General features: G+C 44.7%; 2 protein-coding genes across 5 annotated transcripts in view; one reads left to right on the top strand and one right to left on the bottom strand.

The window, feature by feature from the left end:
• The window catches only part of TSPAN4 (tetraspanin 4), a 477301-nt gene extending 461963 nt beyond the window's left edge, over positions 1 to 15338 (bottom strand). Inside the window, exon 1 of the mRNA XM_030038299.2 lies at positions 15202 to 15338. The gene's annotated coding sequence lies outside the window, so the exon portion shown is untranslated. The remainder of the gene's footprint in view (positions 1 to 15201) is intronic.
• Positions 15339 to 15463: 125 nt separating this feature from the next.
• POLR2L (RNA polymerase II, I and III subunit L) lies at positions 15464 to 20275 on the top strand. Of its 4 annotated transcripts, none has more exons than XM_030038304.2 (3): positions 15464 to 15605; positions 16070 to 16177; positions 19810 to 20275. In XM_030038304.2, the coding sequence occupies exons 2-3, from the start codon at positions 16083 to 16085 to the stop codon at positions 19916 to 19918; spliced, it is 204 nt and encodes a 67-aa protein (XP_029894164.1). In that variant the 5' UTR covers positions 15464 to 15605; positions 16070 to 16082; the 3' UTR covers positions 19919 to 20275. The 4 variants fall into 4 exon arrangements, with proteins under 4 accessions (XP_029894164.1, XP_040984936.1, XP_029894166.1 ...); XM_041129002.1 differs by lacking the exon at positions 15464 to 15605 and adding an exon at positions 15625 to 15649; XM_030038306.2 differs by lacking the exon at positions 15464 to 15605 and adding an exon at positions 15660 to 15883.
• Positions 20276 to 20684: the final 409 nt, after the last annotated feature.

Genomic DNA, 20684 nt, shown 5'->3' with positions numbered 1-20684 from the left:
CAGACTGGGGGTGGGAATGGATACGGAGGTCTAGGAGACCGACCTGATTCTGAATGAGTGATAAATGGCAAGAAAGTTCAGAGAAGGGAGGAATCTGCAAGGTTTCACATTAAGCTTTATCTTGAGCCTGTAGATGCTACCGACATCCTCTGGCCCTTCTGTTCTCTGCCATTCCTGAGGGAGTCTCTGCAGGCAAGGCTCTGCCTTAATTGAGGTCTCTGGCTGAGTTTGGGTAACCATTACCCGCAGTCTGAGATAGGGGCAAGTGCTATGCCACGCTGAAGGTCAAATGGCACCTAAATGCTCCTTGTTGACCTGCTACCAGCAGCAGCTACGCTTCCTGGCTCAAAGGAGACTTAATGACCCACAACAACTACTCAAGATACATGTGCAAAACAAAACTAAGGCATCACCCTTCACATTACTAGCAGCATAGGACCAGACTCTATACTAGAAAAAGAGAGAAGGAAAATAGATCCAACTTGAACCAAGCTTTTAGCAGCTTTCCTTTAACCCAAGTAGCAGCAAAGCTGCAAAAGGTGGCATGCACAATGGGTCACCCATGCATTGCATGGGCTCTCCAACGCTAGGCTTGACTCCATCCGACCCAGTTTTAGGCACTCATGAAATACCCAAGTTAGGCAGATGATCATAGTCAGCTTCCTCTAAGGTCAATGGAGAGAGATGGACACCTCTTCCCACTAAGATGGAAGTCATCATCTAGACATAAGCATCTCTCCACTTCTTGTTTTAGACCCATCAATTAAGTGGCATGAATCCAAGCCAAAGTGTATTAGGAACAGCTGGATTACACAGGGCCAACTAAACAGGATTAATATTATGCTCCCTTACTTGGCCTGCACTATCGTTAAATTTGAGTAGCAATGCTCAATTCAGATGAAAGTAAATGGTGAAAGCACAGTAATCTCCAGAGACACACAGAAATGTGTATCTTAACCTTCTTTGTGGCTCCTTCTGGAAAACAGCAGGGCAAACTTTGTGCATGTGGTATGGGTTGTAAACAAAGACAAATGCAACCTTTGGCCAAGTTCCAGCAAAGACAACTCTCTCTCTTCTAGAATTAAACTGTCATTTTTCTAAGGAAAAAATGCTTTTTGAAAATAGCAACTATATTGTATCAAGGGACAAACATCAGGGAAAAGTAATGGGTCAAGTGCATGAATGGGTGACCTGTCTGTGATCATTCTACCATAAGAGACTTAAGAATAGTTTCATTCCCTGACAGAAAGCTCAGAAATGCAGCAGCACCAGTAACCCAGAAACACTATGGTGACTCACTTGTGTTCAACCAAGTATCAACTCAGATGCTCAGGGGAAACAACAAAGGCATCAAACAGGACACAAGCTAGCGAAGTGGATGCAATAGGGCAGCACAACCTGGACTCAAGCAATAGCTCCTTTCACTGACTTGCTGGGCACCTCACTTTCTGCCTCCCTTCTCACATCCCATAAAATAAGCCCTCTTTTAGCAGATGTTTGTCCTACAGGTGAACATTACTGATAACCAGTAGGTGCTCTCAGAATACAAGCTGATCATGGCATACTGACGACAAAGAAAACAGTATGAGGAGATTTCATGTTCCAACACCCCCGACCCTAATACACATATTGAACGCAGAGAGGAAGCGAGGGAAACATCCCAAGTATTGCAGGAAAACTCAGACAGAGCAGCTGTATAAACCTGAGAAAACAGAGAGCAGGCAAGGCTGATCACTGAGAACAGCATGACTAGCGTGAAATGAAAGTGCACAAACAAGCTTGGAAGGCTTGAGGTCTTCTCGCAAGCTGAGGGCAGCGTTCAGGATCCTGCTAGGCCCCTTAAATCACACTGTATCTGCTCTTGTGCTCTACTATCAGAATTGGCAAAAAAAAAAAAAAAAAAAAAAAATAGAAAAGAAGAGACAGATAGGGGACAGAGCTAGGTCAGCTGCCGTCCCCTTCTCTCAGCTGCTCAGAGCTCCAGCTTCCAGTATTTGCCTCTCTCCTTCAGGCCTGCCCATGCAATCCCCTTTCAGCTACCCCCCATAGGACTCAAATTCGAGGCACTTGCTCCACACCACTGTGCGTACAGAGACACTGACACTCACACCATGTTCTACGTTGTCAGTGACACAAATAAGCAGCAAAAAAATTAAGAGGGAAGGTTCCTTCTCCCTCCCTCCTGTATCATTAGCGCCTCATCTTTTGCTCTGTGAAGCTTTTAAAAAGAGAAAACAGATCTGAAATTAAATAGGAGAGGTGTAAAGACAGTCTGGAACAAAATACCATGTACAATGCCTCTTCTGTTCTGTGAGCTGCAAAAGAAAACAGCACCTTCCCTGACAGAAGCAACAGGGCTGTCTTAAGTAATTGGGGGATGGGGAGAGAGGAAAGGGGCAAGAAAAAACACATACTGTCCACAGTTCAGAGAAGAGCCCCTTTCAGCAGCCATGAGCAAGAAAGTTGCAGAAGTGACAGCTTCACTGCCTCCCTGTCCAGCTGGCTCTCCGACCTGCCTAGAAGCAGCATCCAACACCACAGGAAGGGCTGGCTTTGTTTTCGACACTGTTGGCCAGTTGCCTTATACACAGGATTACAGAACACCGATTTCCTCACAAGTTAGGATGGGGCATGTTATTATCATTGGCATAAGCAGAGAAGGAGAGCCAGCCTGATCTGCTCTGCAGCAGCAGTACACTGTGAAAGGCAATTTTACATGTGTACATCATATAGTCATAACACAGTATGCACATTACGCACACCCTGTCTTAGAAGGAAACCTTTCAAGAGAAACCTTTGACTTCTGAAGATAAACTGAAGCATCTACAGTCAGAATCTTGAACCCCCACCATCCACGTGCTACATCAAAATAAAATCCTGTTTTGACTTCCTTCATGACTATCAGCTCCCCATTCCCTCGTATTTCCACAGCAGTCTGCCATATAAAGTCACAAGAGGATTTTCCCACCCTGTTGACATCATGTCCTCCTTGTTACACCCAGACCAGTCCATGCCACTCAGCACAAGCTGCAGGCTGAGTGCTGCATAAACAGTGCCAGACCCATAGCACTCCAGTGATCCTTGCTGACATTAAGGCTCATAGGCAGCTATTACAAGTCAAGGACAGACTAGTGAGCAGCAACTTTCTGTGCATCTGTAGTGAGACAAACTGTTCCACAGTTAATCTAAAAACTACTAACAGTCACACTCTGCTCTCATCATCTGCACACACACATGCACTTAATGCTCACAGGTGCTAAACACCAGCCTGGCTTTTTACATCCTCTGTGACTTCTTCCCTCCCCAGTCCCTCAAATTTGTTGTGTCCACTCTGACCCTTCACACTTAATAAGCACTAAGGCAGCTTGGCATATCAGATTTCAGAAAAGCTTCTTTTTCCCCAATACTTCCAGCTTTTAGTCAGTCCCTTACACCCCAGCTCTTCCAAACTGTGGCTCAGAAACACATCCCCTAACTTGTTTGCCCATATCCATGCAGCTGACCAAATATTCAGCTCTACTGTAGTGCTATCATATGTAAATCTTCAAATACTTCAAATCAAAGTAAGAAGTTCCAAATTAAAAAAAAACAAACAACAAAAAAACCTACCAAACACAAACAACTGAACTGCTAAAATCATCAACAGATCAGCTGCAATAGCAACATTTTGGAGAGGATTTTTCTGGGGCTTTTTATTATTACTATTATTTTATCTGCAGAAGGCAAGCCAAGAAAAGAGAGAAATAGACGGAACCAACCCCTGCATCCGAGCAAGCTCTCTGCGAGCAAATGCAGACACGTTTCAGGGCTGGCAGAACATTGTGCTGAAATTAAGTAGTGTGGGTTCTGAAGGAAACACAATTTTTCAGATCTGGTATGAAATGTGCAATGCATGCCACTGAATAAAAGCTTCCATAGGCTGTACAGCAGCACCTAAATATTTGTCCTACTGCTGTTCATCCATAGCTGGCACACATTCAGAGACTGCAAAGACAAAGCCGAACCAAAGCTCAGACTGACTTCTCTACCTCCAATTTGCATTGCACTTTTTCCTCCAGGGATCTCGCATGGTTTGGTTTGGATTCCATCCCAACTCAGTCCCAAACAGAGAGATGTATCAAACAATTTCAGTGCACCACATTTCATTTTAAGTTTAAGTATTTGAAATTACTTTGAATGCACATTCTTGACATTTCAGTACTATTCTGGATAACTTTTTAATACACCCAATTTTTACTAAGTGGTTAGAGTGTAGGGCAATTGGACTAAACTAAAACAGAAGATTGCACCAAGACATACATCCACAGAACAAAAGCTGTTTGGGTGGAGTACAACCTTCCCATGGGAAATGAAAGCTTCATCACTAGCTATTCAAAATTCAGTTGTACCGAACACTGTCCACCATGAAGCAGGACAAAGCCATGAGCCAGCAGCAGAAAAAGGAAAGTCCATGAGACAAATAAGCTAGTTCTGACTTTCACCCCTTTCACTGCAGAGGCAGATAAGGGGACAACAAACTGCCAAATGCCTTGAGGACATGGGGCAAATACGCAGGGTCAGACCAACTCTGCAACTTATACAAAAGCCTGCCTAACAGAACTAGTCATCAACAGGCAAAGGCAGGGTTAATACACTCTGTGTGTGTGTATGTGCGTATATAGTTATATGTACACTAGTAAAATACCATGAGGAGGGGTCATCAGAACCATTTTCCTCACTGTAACAAATAACTTGGGCAGCAATAAAGGACAGTTGGCTCATCCACAGCAGCACTTGCCATCAGAATGAGTACTACACATGGTAAGTGGGGCTTCCAGTTGCCAAATGCCAGAGGGTGCAAAAGCAGTCTGACTTTGGATGAATCATTGCTAGGACTGAACCTGCAACAGGTAAACTGGGTGCATGGAGAAAGAACCCGAGTGGGGAAATAAAAAAAAAGCAAGACAGAAAAACAAGACTTATTAAACTGTAAATACTTTGATACAGAGAATCTTGTGTGTTCTTACATTGGCCAAAACAATGGCCCAGAACTGGTCTTCCTTTCATAATATAATACAAAGGAACCTGAAACCATTAATGTCTAGCAATGGCTCATCATGGGTCCCATGAATAAAGGACTTGGCAATAACCCAGCAGCCACAAGGCTTATAACAGCTTGCTCGGGAACTTAGGAGAATTTGACTTCTTTCCAATAACTCCCTTAGGCTCCCAGAGGAATCCCCAAACAGCTTTTCAAGCCCTAAGAGTCGGGCCAGTTGACAGCAAAGAGGATACCCAAAAAGCACTGCAATGACAATCCTGCAGCAGAGCAGGAATGCAGGCAAGCAATAAAACTGATGATAAACAGGTCCACAATAAACTGGCCCTAACCATAATTAAAACAGTAGGGCACTGCCAAAATGAAACGGTCATTTACTGACAGAGAGCGCAAAGAAACATAAAACCCCAATAGAACAGTAAGAGATCACAGACAACTTTCAGAAAACAAATGCTTCTCAAGCCTACCACTGCATCTAGATGAAGAAATCTCCTCTTCTACTTCTGAGTGTAGCTTTCCATGTCCTCACCTCTAGCAGGGGAGGAGGATCTTCTGGGCAGTTCTTGCCTTCTGGTATAAAAGCATTCTATTATCCATTCTCCAAGTAAGAGATTTTCTCGTGTGTGTGACAGAAAAGTCCTAGTCATCCCACAGTCCCTTTCCTCCAGATGTCCTGATTCACTCTGACAAAGGCAGAATGCCTAAGCAGCAGTAGCAGTACAGGCAGAGCCACTGCAGCACAGCCCTAGCCCACTACCACTGTGGCTGAAGCTAGGAATGCTTGAAAGAGGGCATCGAACTGGCACTTCTCTACAGCAGCAATAGCTCTTCTGTGCTCCACAAACCCTTCCTCAACCCATAAAGTGGCTGCACATGTGCTGGGGGGAAAGCCATTCTCTCACCCACATACCATTTTGTTCTGCAGGATAGCAGGGAAAGTGTATTTGTTCAGCATGCATTTTAAGAAGATAGAGCATCTCTGCTTTAAACTGACCCCACACACTGGAGCTGTAGTTCAACAGAGAAGCAGAAAAATACATCTCCTTTGCAGAAATGCAAATACATCCAAATATACCCCTGGCCCAGATGCAGACAGGTACCATCCTTTGTGTAACACTGCACATGGCTAACATTCACCCACGTTACAGATAAACCACTGCACAATTCAGTTATTACAGAGCTAAACAGAATCCACACACACACACACCCATCTTCAGAGGTTTCTCAATACAAAGAGAAAAAGCTATCTTTCACAGAATATAAGCACTTTCTTTAATATTAAAGCTTTTTAGCTTCTCTACTAAGAATGGCAAATGTCATAAATCAAGAAAAGAAGTGAAGTAGCTTGACAAGGTCACAGCAGAGGCCTGCAGAAAAAAGCCCTGGCTGGGCGGATGACCCAGGGAAGAGAGCCGATGTCCATTCACTCAGCATGCTGCTCATCTGGCCAGTGGGGCGCAAGGGTGAAAGTTGGAAAGATGTCTTTGTTTTATGCCTATGTGGGAGAGAGCCAATTTAAGGAATCAAAATAATTTGGGGGTCTTCAAAATACTCAGCATATCCTAAAGGAGATGGGAAAGTGCTCTTCAAATAGGTTTGGGGAGGGCAGAGGTAGATACAGTTAAGTACCATTTGAGATCAGGCAGGGATTTGAAGGCAAGCTGTAAACAAAACTGCAACCTTGATCTCACTGTTCTTTTTACTTAGGCCAAAAATGAATGCAAAACCCCAACCAAACCCATCAGTCCCTGGGCACAGCTCAAGCAGCCTATTGTACCAAGAGGACTTATCAATCACTACAGACAACCCTCTCTGATCAGGTCATATGATTGAAGGCTTTATTTTATTATTCCCTGACACCACCACCAAGCAAAGCAGCAGCAGCAGCGTATCAGATCAGACAAAGGAACTGCTGCCCTTCAGAACAGACTCCTGAATAACTGCTCCCTGATGTGCACGTGTGTGTGATTTAGCTGCGCGCAGTGGGAATGCAAGAGTAACATGCCACATGTGCCATTACTTACTGAGTTTAAAGAGGCAACACAACTGAAAACAACCAGAACATTCAGAAATCAAGTTGGTCTTGTATCTCAAGTTTATTAAAGCTTCATGACTATTTAACCCAGTATGTTTCAGCATTCCCAAGTACTCTACACATGCTGAAGAGTGCCAGAACTGTTGGGTAGAGGCAAGAGATGATGGAAAACTCAGTGAAAGCTAGCTCTCCACAGCTCAGTCCCAGCTCCAACATACTGTGTTTCACCAGTGTGCAGGCCTCAGGGCTTCTCTGCAGCAAGCTGGAGACCCTTGCTCAGCTTTCTAGTCCTGGCATTACTACACCCCACAGTTTCCCAACCCTTTGCTACGCCAGTGCCATTGTGTTGTGATTAAAATGCTGGAACTGGCTCTTGAACAAAAAAGAAACTCACCTGCAAGCAAAACAGCTTCAAAATCCATATTCATAAAGAATGTTTGAGGATTGTAGAGGCTTCTCCCCCTTCACCCACTGAAATATAACAGTTCTTGGTGTTTCATACAAAACATGCTGTAATTTCTTTCTTTCCTGCAGAGCAGTCACTGTGCATGTGTCTACCACTGTATTACCTTAATATTTTTTTTAAGAGCTTCTCTAACAAAAAGGAATTCACTTGTACAAAGCAAACTGTATTGCTTCTGCAAAATTTCATTTGAGAATCCACAGTTAAAGCGCAGGACCCCTACAGTTACCAGTTCTGCAGTATGATAGCTTCAGCATCCCTTGTGAGATGAAGCATGTCACCTTAATGCATCCTTAAGGTGAGAGAACGACCAAGCTGATTGGCTTCATCACCCTAAGGGCACACAAAGTGACATATTTAATCTGATGAGAGACGCTAAAGCAGTGCCTCTTAATATTTTATGAAACATTTGGCTGGTTTTAGTTTTAAAAACAGCAGCTCAATAAACAAAGCAATGGAACATTCCCTGTGTATGGCACAATGATAGGTGCACAGCAGCCCAGTCACCCAAGCAGCAACATGATATCCTATACATTGACTCTGTCCTCCTCCCCACATCCACCCTGGAAGCCCCATACACTGGGAGGTCTCAGGCTCTGCACACCAACAGGGTCTTTTCCAGAAATAGCTATCTTTCATGAGGATTCAGTACATAGCAGGGGCAGCTTTGGAGCTGGTTTAGGGCATCCAGCTTGCATACAGCACCTTAATCTGGACACAACAGGCTGACATGTCCAAGCTGAGCAAGTGGTTTTAATAAGAAAAAAACTGCATTTTTTTCCCTACCTGATCAGTTCTGGAACAAGACTACAGTTACAGACTTTCATGAAACGTAAAATGAAAGCATCCCACTATTACTACTGCATGCTTGCTTTAAGCTTACCTGCTTCCTTAAGTAGCCACTACTGGCCACTCTCTGAGACAAGGTACTGAGCAAGATGGATCTTTGCTCCTACTTACAACAACCATGTTTTATTCCCACTCCCATGAAGGCTTGCAAGATGCAAGGCCCGCCAGAAGACAGATGGAAGGAAAAGCCCAAGCATCAGGTTTAAATACAGACATAAGCATCCCCAAAAGGCCCAAAGATAGCCTTCAGCAGAGCCTGCTCTTTAATTCTTTGTTCCACGTACATCCATCACCACTTATGAGAGCCTCAGAGATAAGACTTCAAAAGTAAGTTAGAAAATCTCCCCCATTCCTTTTCATTGGAGTTCAGAGACTCATAGATGCCAGGGCAAACTACCACAAGAGGACTGGCTCACTGCAGTCTCTTTAAATAGAGATAAATCTTGATGGGAGAGGACCTCTTTATACACCCAGAGAAAAGAGTTCCCAGCCAAAGACAAGAAGTACATCAGAGACAAAAGCACATCCATGAGCTCAATGGGAATGCATATATTGCTCTCACCATGGAATATCATCATCTTGGCCCTCCTCCCTTGAAGCATTAATAATTGACAAGTCCTGGCCTCACCTCAACTGCACAGTCTGTCCTTTAGGAACTTTAGGAAGGAAAGATTCTGCAGAAATGAAAAGCGTTATCCCAAGAAAGGGAATTATTTTGTCATCTGAGGACACTTGCATGGAAAAGCAGAACTGATGGGCAGCTCCTGTGATCTTTCTGATTAAAATGCTGCCTCAGGATATTACTGTCCCTCCCCCCCCAACATGAAAAAGTCAATTAGGCTGTGATATATTCATGTAATAAAGGCTTTTTCTTATAAAATATGTCAATCCAAGACTGGCAAACATTATACTTTTGCCTTGAAGTGACCTTACTGAGAACAAACATGACAGATAAAACCAGTCCTAAACTAGTTAAATACTGACATCTGAGGAAGCAGAGAAGTGAGGGAGTAGACAGGTGTTTTTTCCAATCCCATCTCAGTGCTTTAAAAAAAAAAAAAAAAGGGGGGGGGGTAGGGGGAGTTAAGGATGATAAGCCATTTCCATGAAGGGCTATCTTACCTTTTCATTATTAATTTCATATAAATGTACACACACACAGAGGAAACTACACCCACCTGCCACCTACAGCAACCTCTACAGGTACAATAGCATATTAAAACAAACAGCGCAAAATTCTGTTCATGGCATCAGACACAATGGTCTCTGATGATCATCATGATGACCATCAACAAACAATTCTTAGAGCAGTGTCTTACACTAAGGAACCTTACATCACATAAAAAAAAGTAGTTCTTAAAACAAGAACTCCCTTTGTGGAGCACCCATCCGTAGCTAGAAGAGCACCTCAGCTCTCAGTTCTAAGCACAACTGGGATCACCCTGAAAATACAGATGGTCCAGCTATGCTTCTCCATAGCAATGTCCTGCCTCCAAGGGCCCAGTGTGAATGGGAGGACACCTGAAACAGCATTAACATACACAAGCAGCAGGGAAGGCTCCATAAATCTTAGAAAGCTATGAAACACCACGACTGCTCACCATCTCCTCCCAGTTTGATAGCAGAAGCAATCGCTAGATATGCCACAGAGATCATTAAAGATATCTTTATGAATACATGTACGCTGTCAGAGTCCCAAGTACAGAGCACCACCCCAGCATCCTAACTCCTGTCCAGTGAAGCAGAACAAAGTCTCTGCCCCACAAAAATAGCAAAATAAAGTCTCTGCCCCCTTCTCAAGTAATAGGCAGTGATCTTTACATCTAACACAAAAACACCTTAAATCGTTTTATGGAAAAACATTTGCATTTTTGGATGCATCTATGGGACTTCCTCATACACTCTATTTAGCAGAGACATCTGTTACTCTCTCTATATGTATTTCATATAAATCCCACCCTCTGAATCCTTTCCATCGGTTGTCACTAATGAAGCTTTGTGTGCAAAACCAAGTGCATTCTGCCCCCATTAGGAAGCCAATTACAGCAGGAAAAACAAGCAATTAACAAGGTGTAAAATAAACATCCTGCCACCTGCCTTTTAATAGCAACCCCACTTCAAACAAGTCAGTCTCAGCACAGCTTTCTGAATTGGCAACTGATATTATATATGTATTTATGCAGCAGCTGGTCTTCGTTGCAACAAATATTACAGGCTTACCAGATAAGGTCAGCATATTTAAAAAAAATATATAGCAAGTATTAAACCCTGCTTTGAGGCCCTGAATGTTGCTTTTAATGAAATCAGCAGCATCAGGCTTGTCTGGTATTACAGTGAAGCTGCAGTCACATCCCCAGCTTAGAGAGGTTTCTCTTCATTTCTACTTGCTTAGCAGCTTCTGTATTTGTTTCACTAAATCCAGGGGCGTGAGCAGCTATTAAACAGCATGCAGGGCAACTAAACAATGCAAAGCTCTACAGAGTAGACAAGTCTTTCCTCCTTCCATCATCCCTGCCTCTCCTTCTTGGCTTTCCCCACCTCTCTACCATCACACATAAAGCTATATGCAACTGGGGGAGGGGGGCAGGGGACAGGCACATAATGGGGCAGAAAGCCACGCGCTCAAAAAAATCGAGGGGAAAACCAATCAAGATTCCAGCTTAGTCTTTGCTCCTTGAGCCTGCAAGCTTTAGAGGGAAAGGAGGGAAGTCCTTCAAAAATCACACTAGCTAGCTCCAGAGGGAGCCACTTTTCTTTCCCTTTTGTGGAACGGGATCAATGACACACGTCTGAGTAGTTAACCAGGACTAGAGAAAGCCCAACAGTAAATCTGCAGGATTTAATACACTTGGAGTGGAGAATGTGCCTGAGAAAACAGCAGCGGAGCTTTGTCTTTTCGTCTTGCCTTTTTTTTTAATCTTCCCCTCTTGCTCTGGCTCTCTACTGCTACATATTTATTCGTTAAGTTTTCCATGTCACTTTTCAGTTCCTGACTAATGTCCAATTTAATCACTCATTTCAAGACTCATGCAAGTCTTTTTCTCTTAGGGTTCTTCTCTCTCTGGCTTTGTTGAGATCTGAGGAGTACAACACTGAATATGGTACCACAAATTTTTGCACACGATTTTGTACACGATTCTGAAATGTTAGTCAGAGATGGAGTGAAAACTGGTTAACATTCTTTCTCTAAATGACCACAGGAAGCAACAGGAAACAGCTTTTAACTCCAGAGCCAACAGGGCGATCCACAGGTCTATAGAAGGTTGCAAGTCACGATCAATAGTACCAAAACAATCCTTCACTGAAAGTTCTTCTAAAAAGTCCTGAATTTAAATAACAATTCACTACCCTTGAACACCACTGCTACCTAACTGGCAAATCAGATCTTCGAAGACCCAAGTCTTCAGTCCTGGTGATTCTGTATGCAGAAACAAGCAAAGTCAGAAGGGGAACAACAACAGAAGGTGAAAAGCAGCGAAAGGTGAAAAGTCTCCAGACTCGTGAGGGTGCACACCTAAACTTGACCGACTGCAACCGACAAAGTTTAAAAAAAAAAAAAAATTCTCAGCCACTGGTTTCTCACGCTACCAGTATGAGTGCAGAGATCCCACGACTCCTTCCTACAGCCCTGCTTACTAAGACAAGGTCACAAAAGACACAATCTGCCAACATAAGCTGCAGGAGGTCATACAGCCACTCAAGCTATAAAAGTATTTTAAGAGTAGTTCAGTCAGTCAGGTCACTTAACTGACTTTTTGGGGGGTTGTTTTTTAAACAAGCAGCAATATTTTCCCTACGTTTTCTGGGTGGGCGAATAGGAAGCAGGATCTACTCCTGAGTCACCAGTCCAGGATTTCAGTACTTGTCACTAGCAATGCCATGGAGCGGTCATGCCTAGCTGTATTTTGTAGGTCTAAATCCACAAAAAAATGCCAAGAACAAGACTCAACCCAATAGTGATGGTGGGACAGAACATTTTCAAAAGTTGTTCAGATCACAGGAAGAAGTCCTGTAGTGCATTAACCAAGAAGTGAGGTATGTTATCTGCAATACCCCACAACAAAAGCATCACATGACAGAAGCTGCTCCAGAAGCACATCAGAAAAGCAGTCCGCAGTTCTCAAACTTACTTCAACTCGACTAGTTCTAGGGAATTCTCTTCTGCTCAATGCTGAGGACTGCTCCAATGGGTTTCTTGGCCACCGGGCTGTCTGAAGGCCCTAAGAATCAGCAGTCTGGGGACTGCTGCTTGTTGAAGGTGGCAAGAGACCAGAAATGGGACGAGAACTTAATACGAGAAAGACCCATGCAGTTCTAGGATTAGTTCTAGGAGATAGGACTCCAGCTCTTACAATTCTTCTTCAAAGGATCCTTAAAGAGACCTATTCTTCCAGTCCTCAACCATCTTCAGAAGGCTGGTTGAAGAGACCAAATTGGACTAAACTGCAACAGTTGAGTGTCAGTAGTACCCAGCTCACCTGAAAAAGAGGAGTTGAAAGGTGGCATGCCACAAATGGCTTACTCTGCAGTCACCCGAATCAGCATGAGCTGATTAAACGTAAAACCCATAAAACACTGACTCTAATTCCTAATAGTCACATCTGCGTACATCCCCCCCCACCAACTCTTTTAAACAGACTTCCGCGGTTTGGCAGACGGTCAGATTAAGCAGAGGATACGTGAAGTTGAGCAGAGAATGTTCTCAGTATGTAGCAGTCTCTCCAGGTCATAGATCGTAAAAATTCTTACATTTTCTAGGATCAAAGAAGCTACAACCATAAAAGACCTGTTAGTGAACCAAGCCCATCACCCAGCCAAAGCAGGTTATCTAGAAAAGACATAACAAAGTTAAAGTGACACTGTGAGAACAAGCTGAGTAAATTTTGCTTAGCATCTTTTTCCAAAGAAAAGTAAGATACGAGAACTAGGTCTGAAAGTTAAAATTCAGTTTTGTTTTTAAGAAATAAGCAAGCACATTTCTACAAGGCAGCTATAAGATGCTAACCTACATCTAATGATGATGTGGCTCTGCCACGAAGCCCCTGTGACAGCCCCTCTTTCTCACTCCCAATTGCAAATTTCCATCTCCAAACACAACTGCCTTTCACTGCACAGTTCAGTAAGAAAATTACTTTGGAGCCCTGGTGCTGAAAATGCATCAAAGCACGATCTCCAATTTCTCAACCCCTCCAAAAAAAAAAAAAAAAAAAAATCAAAGGAGAAAAAGAAAAGACACAGTTTGGCTCCTGCTAGCCTACAATAACAATAACGATAATAATCTAGAGATCGCAGGAGGTTCATCTATGCTCCATGCCAAGTCAATTTGCTCCGTTCACAACTGCGTATAATTGTTCCTGGGACTGCAAAAATTACTGTCTTTTCACTAGCAGTCAGAATTGTAAAAATGCTTTCAAACAACCTCAAACCCTTACTTGTTAAAGCAAAACTATTTGCTCTTCTACAGTTCAAGTTAGATCTGGCATTTCTGTGCAGAGGGTCAATAATCCAGTCGTTCAAAAAATAGTCACGAAAGACGTATTAACATAAGCTGTGCATTAAGACACAATTATTTATATGCCTGACAGTAATGGCTCTGCGCCGTGCACTGTATCAACTCACAGATACTTTAGCAGGAAAATATAATACTTTTGGAGAATTTCTGCTCTGCCCAAGGACAATTAGCATAACGCTAACGCTGTAACAAGAGAACAATAAGAACTGACAGTGTTCAGACTAATGCTTCATCCCAGAGTCTCCAGAACAGCAGCGTCTGTCCCTAAAGTTTGTAGCCATCACAGCATGCTTCCCTTTGCTAAGCACACACAGCCTGTGCCTAATGCTTCCCCAATCCTTAGATTAATGAAACACAAGTAAACAATTTCGAGACGCGTTATCCTCTGCTACCAAACCTTCCCGGCTTGGGGTACCCAATAAAATCGGTTGCTTTGCCTGCAACCGGCCATCGCCCCCGAGAGAAGGGAACTTCCCTCGTCCCTCGCAAACCGGGAAAACGCTGCTCATCCCGCCAGGCTGGGTCTCCGGCAGTGCCCCACAACAGCGGGCAGTACCCCGAGGGCAGCGTGCCCCCCGCCGAACCGCCTCGGGTTTACGTTCACAGCGCACGGCAGGACGGAGCAACTTGAAAAGTTAAACGGGACAGCGCCGAGTCCAACCTGAGCCCGGACTTTACAAACTCTCGGCAAACCTGCGGCCGCGGTCGCGCCCACAGCTCGGCCGGGACTCCAGGGCGAGTTTGCCTTCGCAGAAGCAAACGCTGTCCGGGCCGGGCAGGGCACCGGGGAGAAATAAACGGTCCCCCCTCGGGACGGGCGGCGGGAAAGCGGGGCGGGCGATCAGCCCCGGCGGCAGCCGCTCCCGCCCGAGGGCGGGCGGAAAAAAAACCGGAGAAACAGCCCCAAAAGGGGGCCGCGGCGCCGCCGCCTTTCCAGAGGCGCGACACGGCGACGTGCGGCGCCGCCAGCGACTGTCGGGGGGGGTCCCAACCGCCGCCCCCCCCCCGGGAGCCCCTCACGGCCTCCCCCGGCCGGCCGCTCCTCAGCCGCGGCGGGGAGGGGGCTCTACCCGCTGCGGGGACGGGCTCTCCGGCCGCGGAGCTACCGCGGGCACCGGCGCCCCTGCCCGTGAGGGAGCGGACCGGCGGGCTGCCGCGGACTACCCCGACTCCGAGGTCCCACAGCCCTGTCCGCCGGAGTCCCCCTCCCGCCTGCCGCCGCCTCCCCCTCCCGCCGGACCGGGGCTGGCGGGTGCCGGGCTACAGCCACCAGTTGCGCTTCCCGCCCCGGACGGCTCCGGTACCTCAGCCGGGATGGGATGAGAAGTCTCGTCGCTGCAAAAGCCCTCTCGCAATGCAACAAGTGCCCACCCGCCTGGGTATGAGGAGGAGGAGGAGCGGGGGCGGGCGCCGGCGCCGCGCTCGCTCGCTCGGTGGCTCGCACCGCCGGTGCCGCCGCTCCGCGCTCCCGGCGCCCCAGCTGCCACTCAGCGCGCCACACGCGAAACGCGAAGGCAAACCCGCCCCGCGCGCGCACTCCCTTGAGCCGCCCGGGACGCCGTACCCTCGGCCGCTACCATCTCGCCGCCCTGCGCAGAAACGGGGGCGAGCCGGGCCGCCCCCCGCCCGGCGTCGGCGCGCTTTCCCCCGCCTCGCCGCACTGGTAGCGCCCTGGCAGCCGTTCGGGGAGCGCGGAGGAGCCGTTGCGGTAGGAGTCGCCTGAAGGGGCCGCGGGCTTCCTCCCCGCCTCAGGCTGGGGTTCGCGGGCGAAACTGGGACCGGTCTTCTCCGGGGAGGCCTAGCCCGGCGAGCGAGGCCTCAGCCGCGGGCTCCCCTGGCCCTGCAGCCGCCTCTAGGCCTGTTTGTGCCGGCCCGTGGGGCAGGGGTAACCCGCTCCCGGGGCTGGGCCTCCAGCTCCCGGCGGAGCGGCGCTGCCCAGCGCCCTGTTCGGAACTGCCCGGCGTGGGAGGCGGTGCGGGCCTGACGGTTAGGCCATGAAGCACGGCCTTAAGCCGTTACCTCCGTGACGCGGCCTCTTCTCTCGCTTACTGTCACATAGCCTGTTGAGCTGCCGCTCGAGACTTGTACAAGTTCCGAATTTCCTTTCTGGGGTTTGAATATAGTATTCCGTCACTTTGCGGAGGTCTGATACTGTATTTTTTAATGTTACAGCCACAGTGCAAAAATGATCATCCCAGTCAGATGCTTCACGTGCGGCAAAATAGTTGGAAACAAGTGGGAAGCCTATCTCGGCCTTCTGCAAGCAGAATATACAGAAGGGTGGGTATTATTTCTGTATGTTGTTTGACTCGGATTTTAGATGCGATTGCACAGTGTATAAGATACACAAGTGAGGATCGTGGCATTACTCAGTAGCCATAAAGAGACTGAAAACTACAGATACGTTCTAAGGCTAACTATTTAACCAGAACTTAAAAATTATGATAGGTAAGAAAGTACTTGTTTCCATACTGAATCTTTCTGGGTAGTAGCATGAAAGTTGCCAAGTCATAACCTTTATACCCAAAACAGCCTCAAATATTTAACTCCATATGGAACGGGAAGGAAAGAAACAAGCAGTCAACTTGGACAGCAATGTGGTTTTTTTTTTAAAGGGGAGAGAAACAAGAAGTTACAAGTGTAAGAAGTAACTAACATGGTTAAGAATGTATAGCGCTTTTAGGTTTTCTTAAAAGCATTTCATATTGGCTACCCAGAATTGCCAGCCTCTTTTGAAAGCACTGGTTTGCTAGGGGGAAGGGGAAGTTTAACTGCTCTAGACACCTGACTGATAGTCCTAACAATTCTATTTTAGGAAGTCTATGCGTGCTTTGCATAGCCAAAATTGTCTTTTAGTAGTTCAGGGAGGGTCTAGCTGTGGTGGGACTACTTCAGAAGGGTTTGAGAAGGTAACTCTTGAGAAATATTTACATTGTCATCAAGTTTAAGTGTGAAGAAAAAAAACCCACAGATGTTTGCAATTCAAAGGAGTGGGGAAAAAAAAATGTTAGAAGTTGAGGGACTTCCTGAAGCGAATTTGAAACTGTTAAATAGAGAGAAAAGAGTATTTGCTTTGCATTCAAATGGTTAGGATTACTAATAGGTTTTTTTAATGGACTTATGTCTATGAACTGTCAGAAGAATGTATATTAACAACACAGATTTCGCTGCCTGTTCTCTAAAGTAAATCTGAAAACATTCTTATCCTTTAGGATATTATTTTGTCAAACGTTAAACAGTGGAGCACAGAACAAACAGGGAAGGAGAGCTTTGTTTTTTAAGCCTCATCTAAACTTGTAGGAAGTTGTGATTGTTCTTTGTGCTTCTTACTGCTTGATGTGGAGTTTGCAGGGGAAGGATGTCCCATCCCGCGTCCCCCCCTCCCGTCCACCCCCTTTATCAGTTTCATTAGAAACTGTCCAGTTCAGTACTTTTCTTAAATCTCATTACTTTTGAGTGGCCTTTTTAGAGTGCATTTACATCGCATGTGCATTTTACATCAACTACCATAGCCAAGTAGAATATTGCAGCTGCTAAACTAAAGGTATTTGGAAAGTTCCTACAAAAACCATCTTTTTTTATTTCATTTATAGAGTTAAAAGCATTAAAATAGTACGGGTTGCTAATCATTTCTCACTAATACTGGAATTTAGCAGAGCTATTCAGGTAGCACTTCTGACTTACTTTCCAAGTATTACATTTTAATATTTTTCCTGTCTTCATTACTCCTCTGCTTTTGTATGTACGTTGTTATTGATAAATGCTCACTTGAAAACGATTGCTGTGGACACTGGTGTGATTCTGGGATGCCTGTTCAAACTAATGCAGTTGTGGTATCGTAACATCAGAAGCGGAGTTTACAGATATCAAACAGTGAAAATCTTACAGTGCAGCGTCAGAATCACTATTAATGGTGGCTTAAGAAACAGATGGACAAAATGGAAGAAATAAACTTGTCTAAACAATTTGTGGTTAAAAAAGACCCACACCTTTCTGTTTGTCCCTTAAAATTGCTCTTTTTCCACAAGCTCTTGGAAGCTAGAGGAAAAGGGAAATGCAACTGAAGTTGTTTTAGCTGAAATATATAGTATGACTACTAAAGTTGTGATTAATGATGTTAGTATTTTGCATGTCTGGTAACTGCATTTGAAGGTTCAGAACTTTCCAGATAGCTCTAAAAACTTACGTATCTACAGACATGAGATGCTTTTGTTCTCAAGTGTTTTGGAAAGTTTAGATATCATGTGATATTATTTATAAACATTCTTTTTAAAAAAATACAGTGCTCATATACTTCTCCTAAATAACTTTTGCAAGTGCTAGTCCTAAAATGAATAGCCCTGCTATTTAAGCCCTTGAAGAACTGTTGATAGGTACAAGGACTAATTGACGTCATCAGAGAAGCTGCTGGAGTTTGACTGCATGCAGTTAGACTGTACTGCTTGAAGCCAAATAACCTTTTACCATGGTCCAGCTTATGCAGAGGCTTCCTTTCAGTCATTTGTACTTAGAAAAGTATCTATCAATCAGCTTCTTTTTACAGGAGAATTACAGGTTTCAGGACACTACATTTGTTTTAAGCAAATGCTGGGTTGTTGCACTGCATCATATAGATCTAAAGACCTGAGATCAGTCCTATTTCATGAATGTCAAATTCTGAAGGAGTAGCAGACTGGCTTTATGGTTAATAGGTTGGTGCTAAAGAGCTTGTATAGTGTCACCTATCCTTAAGAGGTCTGACAGCAATAGCCATAGAAGACATGTGCAGTGGTTTAGGCTCGGATGACTCGCACATTCTCTACCCAGCCGTAAGAATCTCGACCAGTCACTCAGAAGGAATTAAGTGGAAAGACTGTAAAACACAAATTTCTTGTTGAGCAGTCTGCACATCCTTATTTGTATATTTGTGGGGAACAGGTTGTATAACTGAATGCCTTCTGATAGGGGAACTGGAAAGGATTTTAGCCTTCCTCAGGATTAGCATCCCATCCATATGTGGGGTAGTTTGCATTGTGAGTTATTTTAGTTTCTATATATCTCTCACCCTTTTAAGGTGGCTTAGATCACAAATTTATCTTGTGAAGTAGGAAAGTATCGTCCTCAGTTTACAGAAACATTGTGTTATAACGGTGCTTAGAGATGCTAACAATAGCATGGATAACAATGTCAGAGAGGCTATTCCTTATTCCTGTGTCAGGAGACTGTCTGGTGCTTTCATGCTACCTTCTACCGTACAACTAGGAGGAGCTTAATTAGGGACTGTCAAGGATTTTAAGAGAAGTGGGAAAGACTTTTCTGTTTCAGAACTGTGTTCCTGTTACCACATTCACACCTCTTGATTGATCAGATTTTTAACCAGATCAGCTCCTCTCTTTTCCACAGGCTGGTGTTTGTAAAAGGAAGACTGAGTTACTGTAACTAAATAATTGAGGTTAGAAATGTACCATATTTCAAGTCTCCTTCCAGCTGTGAAGACTAAAATTTTATTTCCAAAACCAAAATACTTGCATCTCACTTAACCTTGCTGTTTCATGACCAAATATGCCCTCACGAGTGGGGTAGTTCAGAATAGGAAATTCATAAGAGTTGTGTCTGTTACAGTTCTGCTCCTATGGGAGTTCTGCAGACTTACCTCTGAAAGTTTGGTAGCTGGGTCAGCTAGATGCCATCTTCAACAGAAGATTGTCTGCTCTTGCAGGCCAGACAACCGGCAAGCACCCTGTCAACAGCATTAAATGGAAAAGAACCTTAACAGCACATGCTAAATTTCTATTTCTTAGTTTGAACTGCAAACAAGTTTTCCTCTATGACTAAGCTCAAAGTCATCAGTATGTTGCTTAGGAACACTTACAAGTGGTTCTGACTCACTTCATCCATTATTTTTTTTTATTGTTGTTCCTGTTCATTAATAGAGATGCCCTGGATGCCCTTGGTTTGAAGAGATACTGCTGCCGCAGAATGCTCCTAGCCCACGTGGATCTGATTGAGAAGCTTTTGAATTACGCACCCCTGGAGAAATGAGATGAAAAAAGTACCATGCTGCAAGCCACGCGGAACGTATCTCTAATTCTAAACTTGAAACTGGACTTCAGGCAGTAAAGGATGAAAGCCACCTGTAGTGCAACCATTGAGAGATGTTTTCCTTCTGGAGAAAATACTGCCCCGAGCCAGTAACCTCTTTCAAGGAAACCAAGGAAAGATGAAGTCCACTTAACGAAGATTTGGAGATTAAAAGTTTAGATGCTTCATTTTAAATCTGTGTTTGGAGTTGTTTTGTGAACTTTTAGATGCTTCTGCCAGCAAAACTAAATGTTTGTTCACGTAGAAAAATTACTATATTTCATAAAAATGTTGAAATAAAGGAGGTCTTTCCCTGTAGCCTTCCTACAGTTTCTAGATAGAGTTAAGTGTATGCTTGGATCTTGCCCTTTCCTTGTGCTGGTTACTTTGAGGTTAGCAGTACTATTAAGTAACCAGTTCAGTGTTTTGCTCTAGGCAGGCAAGGAAGGGGGCTAGAAACATGGGACTGAAGCTCAGGGTTCCAGCAACAGGGAAGCAGGTAAGTTTGTTTGGTAGGAATGAGGCATTAGGAAGCTTCTGGAGCTAGCAGAGTGCGCTTTCCACCGCAGTTAAAGTCAACTCGCAGTCTCTACCCCAGTTCTTACAAAACACCGGGGCTGCTGTATTACAAAAGACAGTGGATCAGATGGTGCAGTGCCCTTCATTTAGGTAAAACATGTATGAGTGTTCCCATGGAAAGCACTGGATGTGAGAATTTACGCATGCT

Source organism: Aquila chrysaetos, chromosome 16, assembly GCF_900496995.4.
Source record: "Aquila chrysaetos chrysaetos chromosome 16, bAquChr1.4, whole genome shotgun sequence".
NCBI classification, from domain to species: domain Eukaryota; kingdom Metazoa; phylum Chordata; class Aves; order Accipitriformes; family Accipitridae; genus Aquila; species Aquila chrysaetos.
Note: the sequence above shows the minus strand (reverse complement) of the source record. Positions and strands in the feature narration are given on the sequence as shown.

What these genes read in the sequence shown, in the direction of transcription:
- POLR2L (XM_030038304.2), top strand. Translation starts at nt 16,083, where the DNA reads ATGATCATCCCAGTCAGATGCTTCACGTGCGGCAAAATAGTTGGAAAC. An exon ending in CAAGCAGAATATACAGAAGG is followed by an intron (nt 16,178 to 19,809) that starts GTGGGTATTATT and finishes GTTCATTAATAG; the next exon opens with AGATGCCCTGGATGCCCTTG.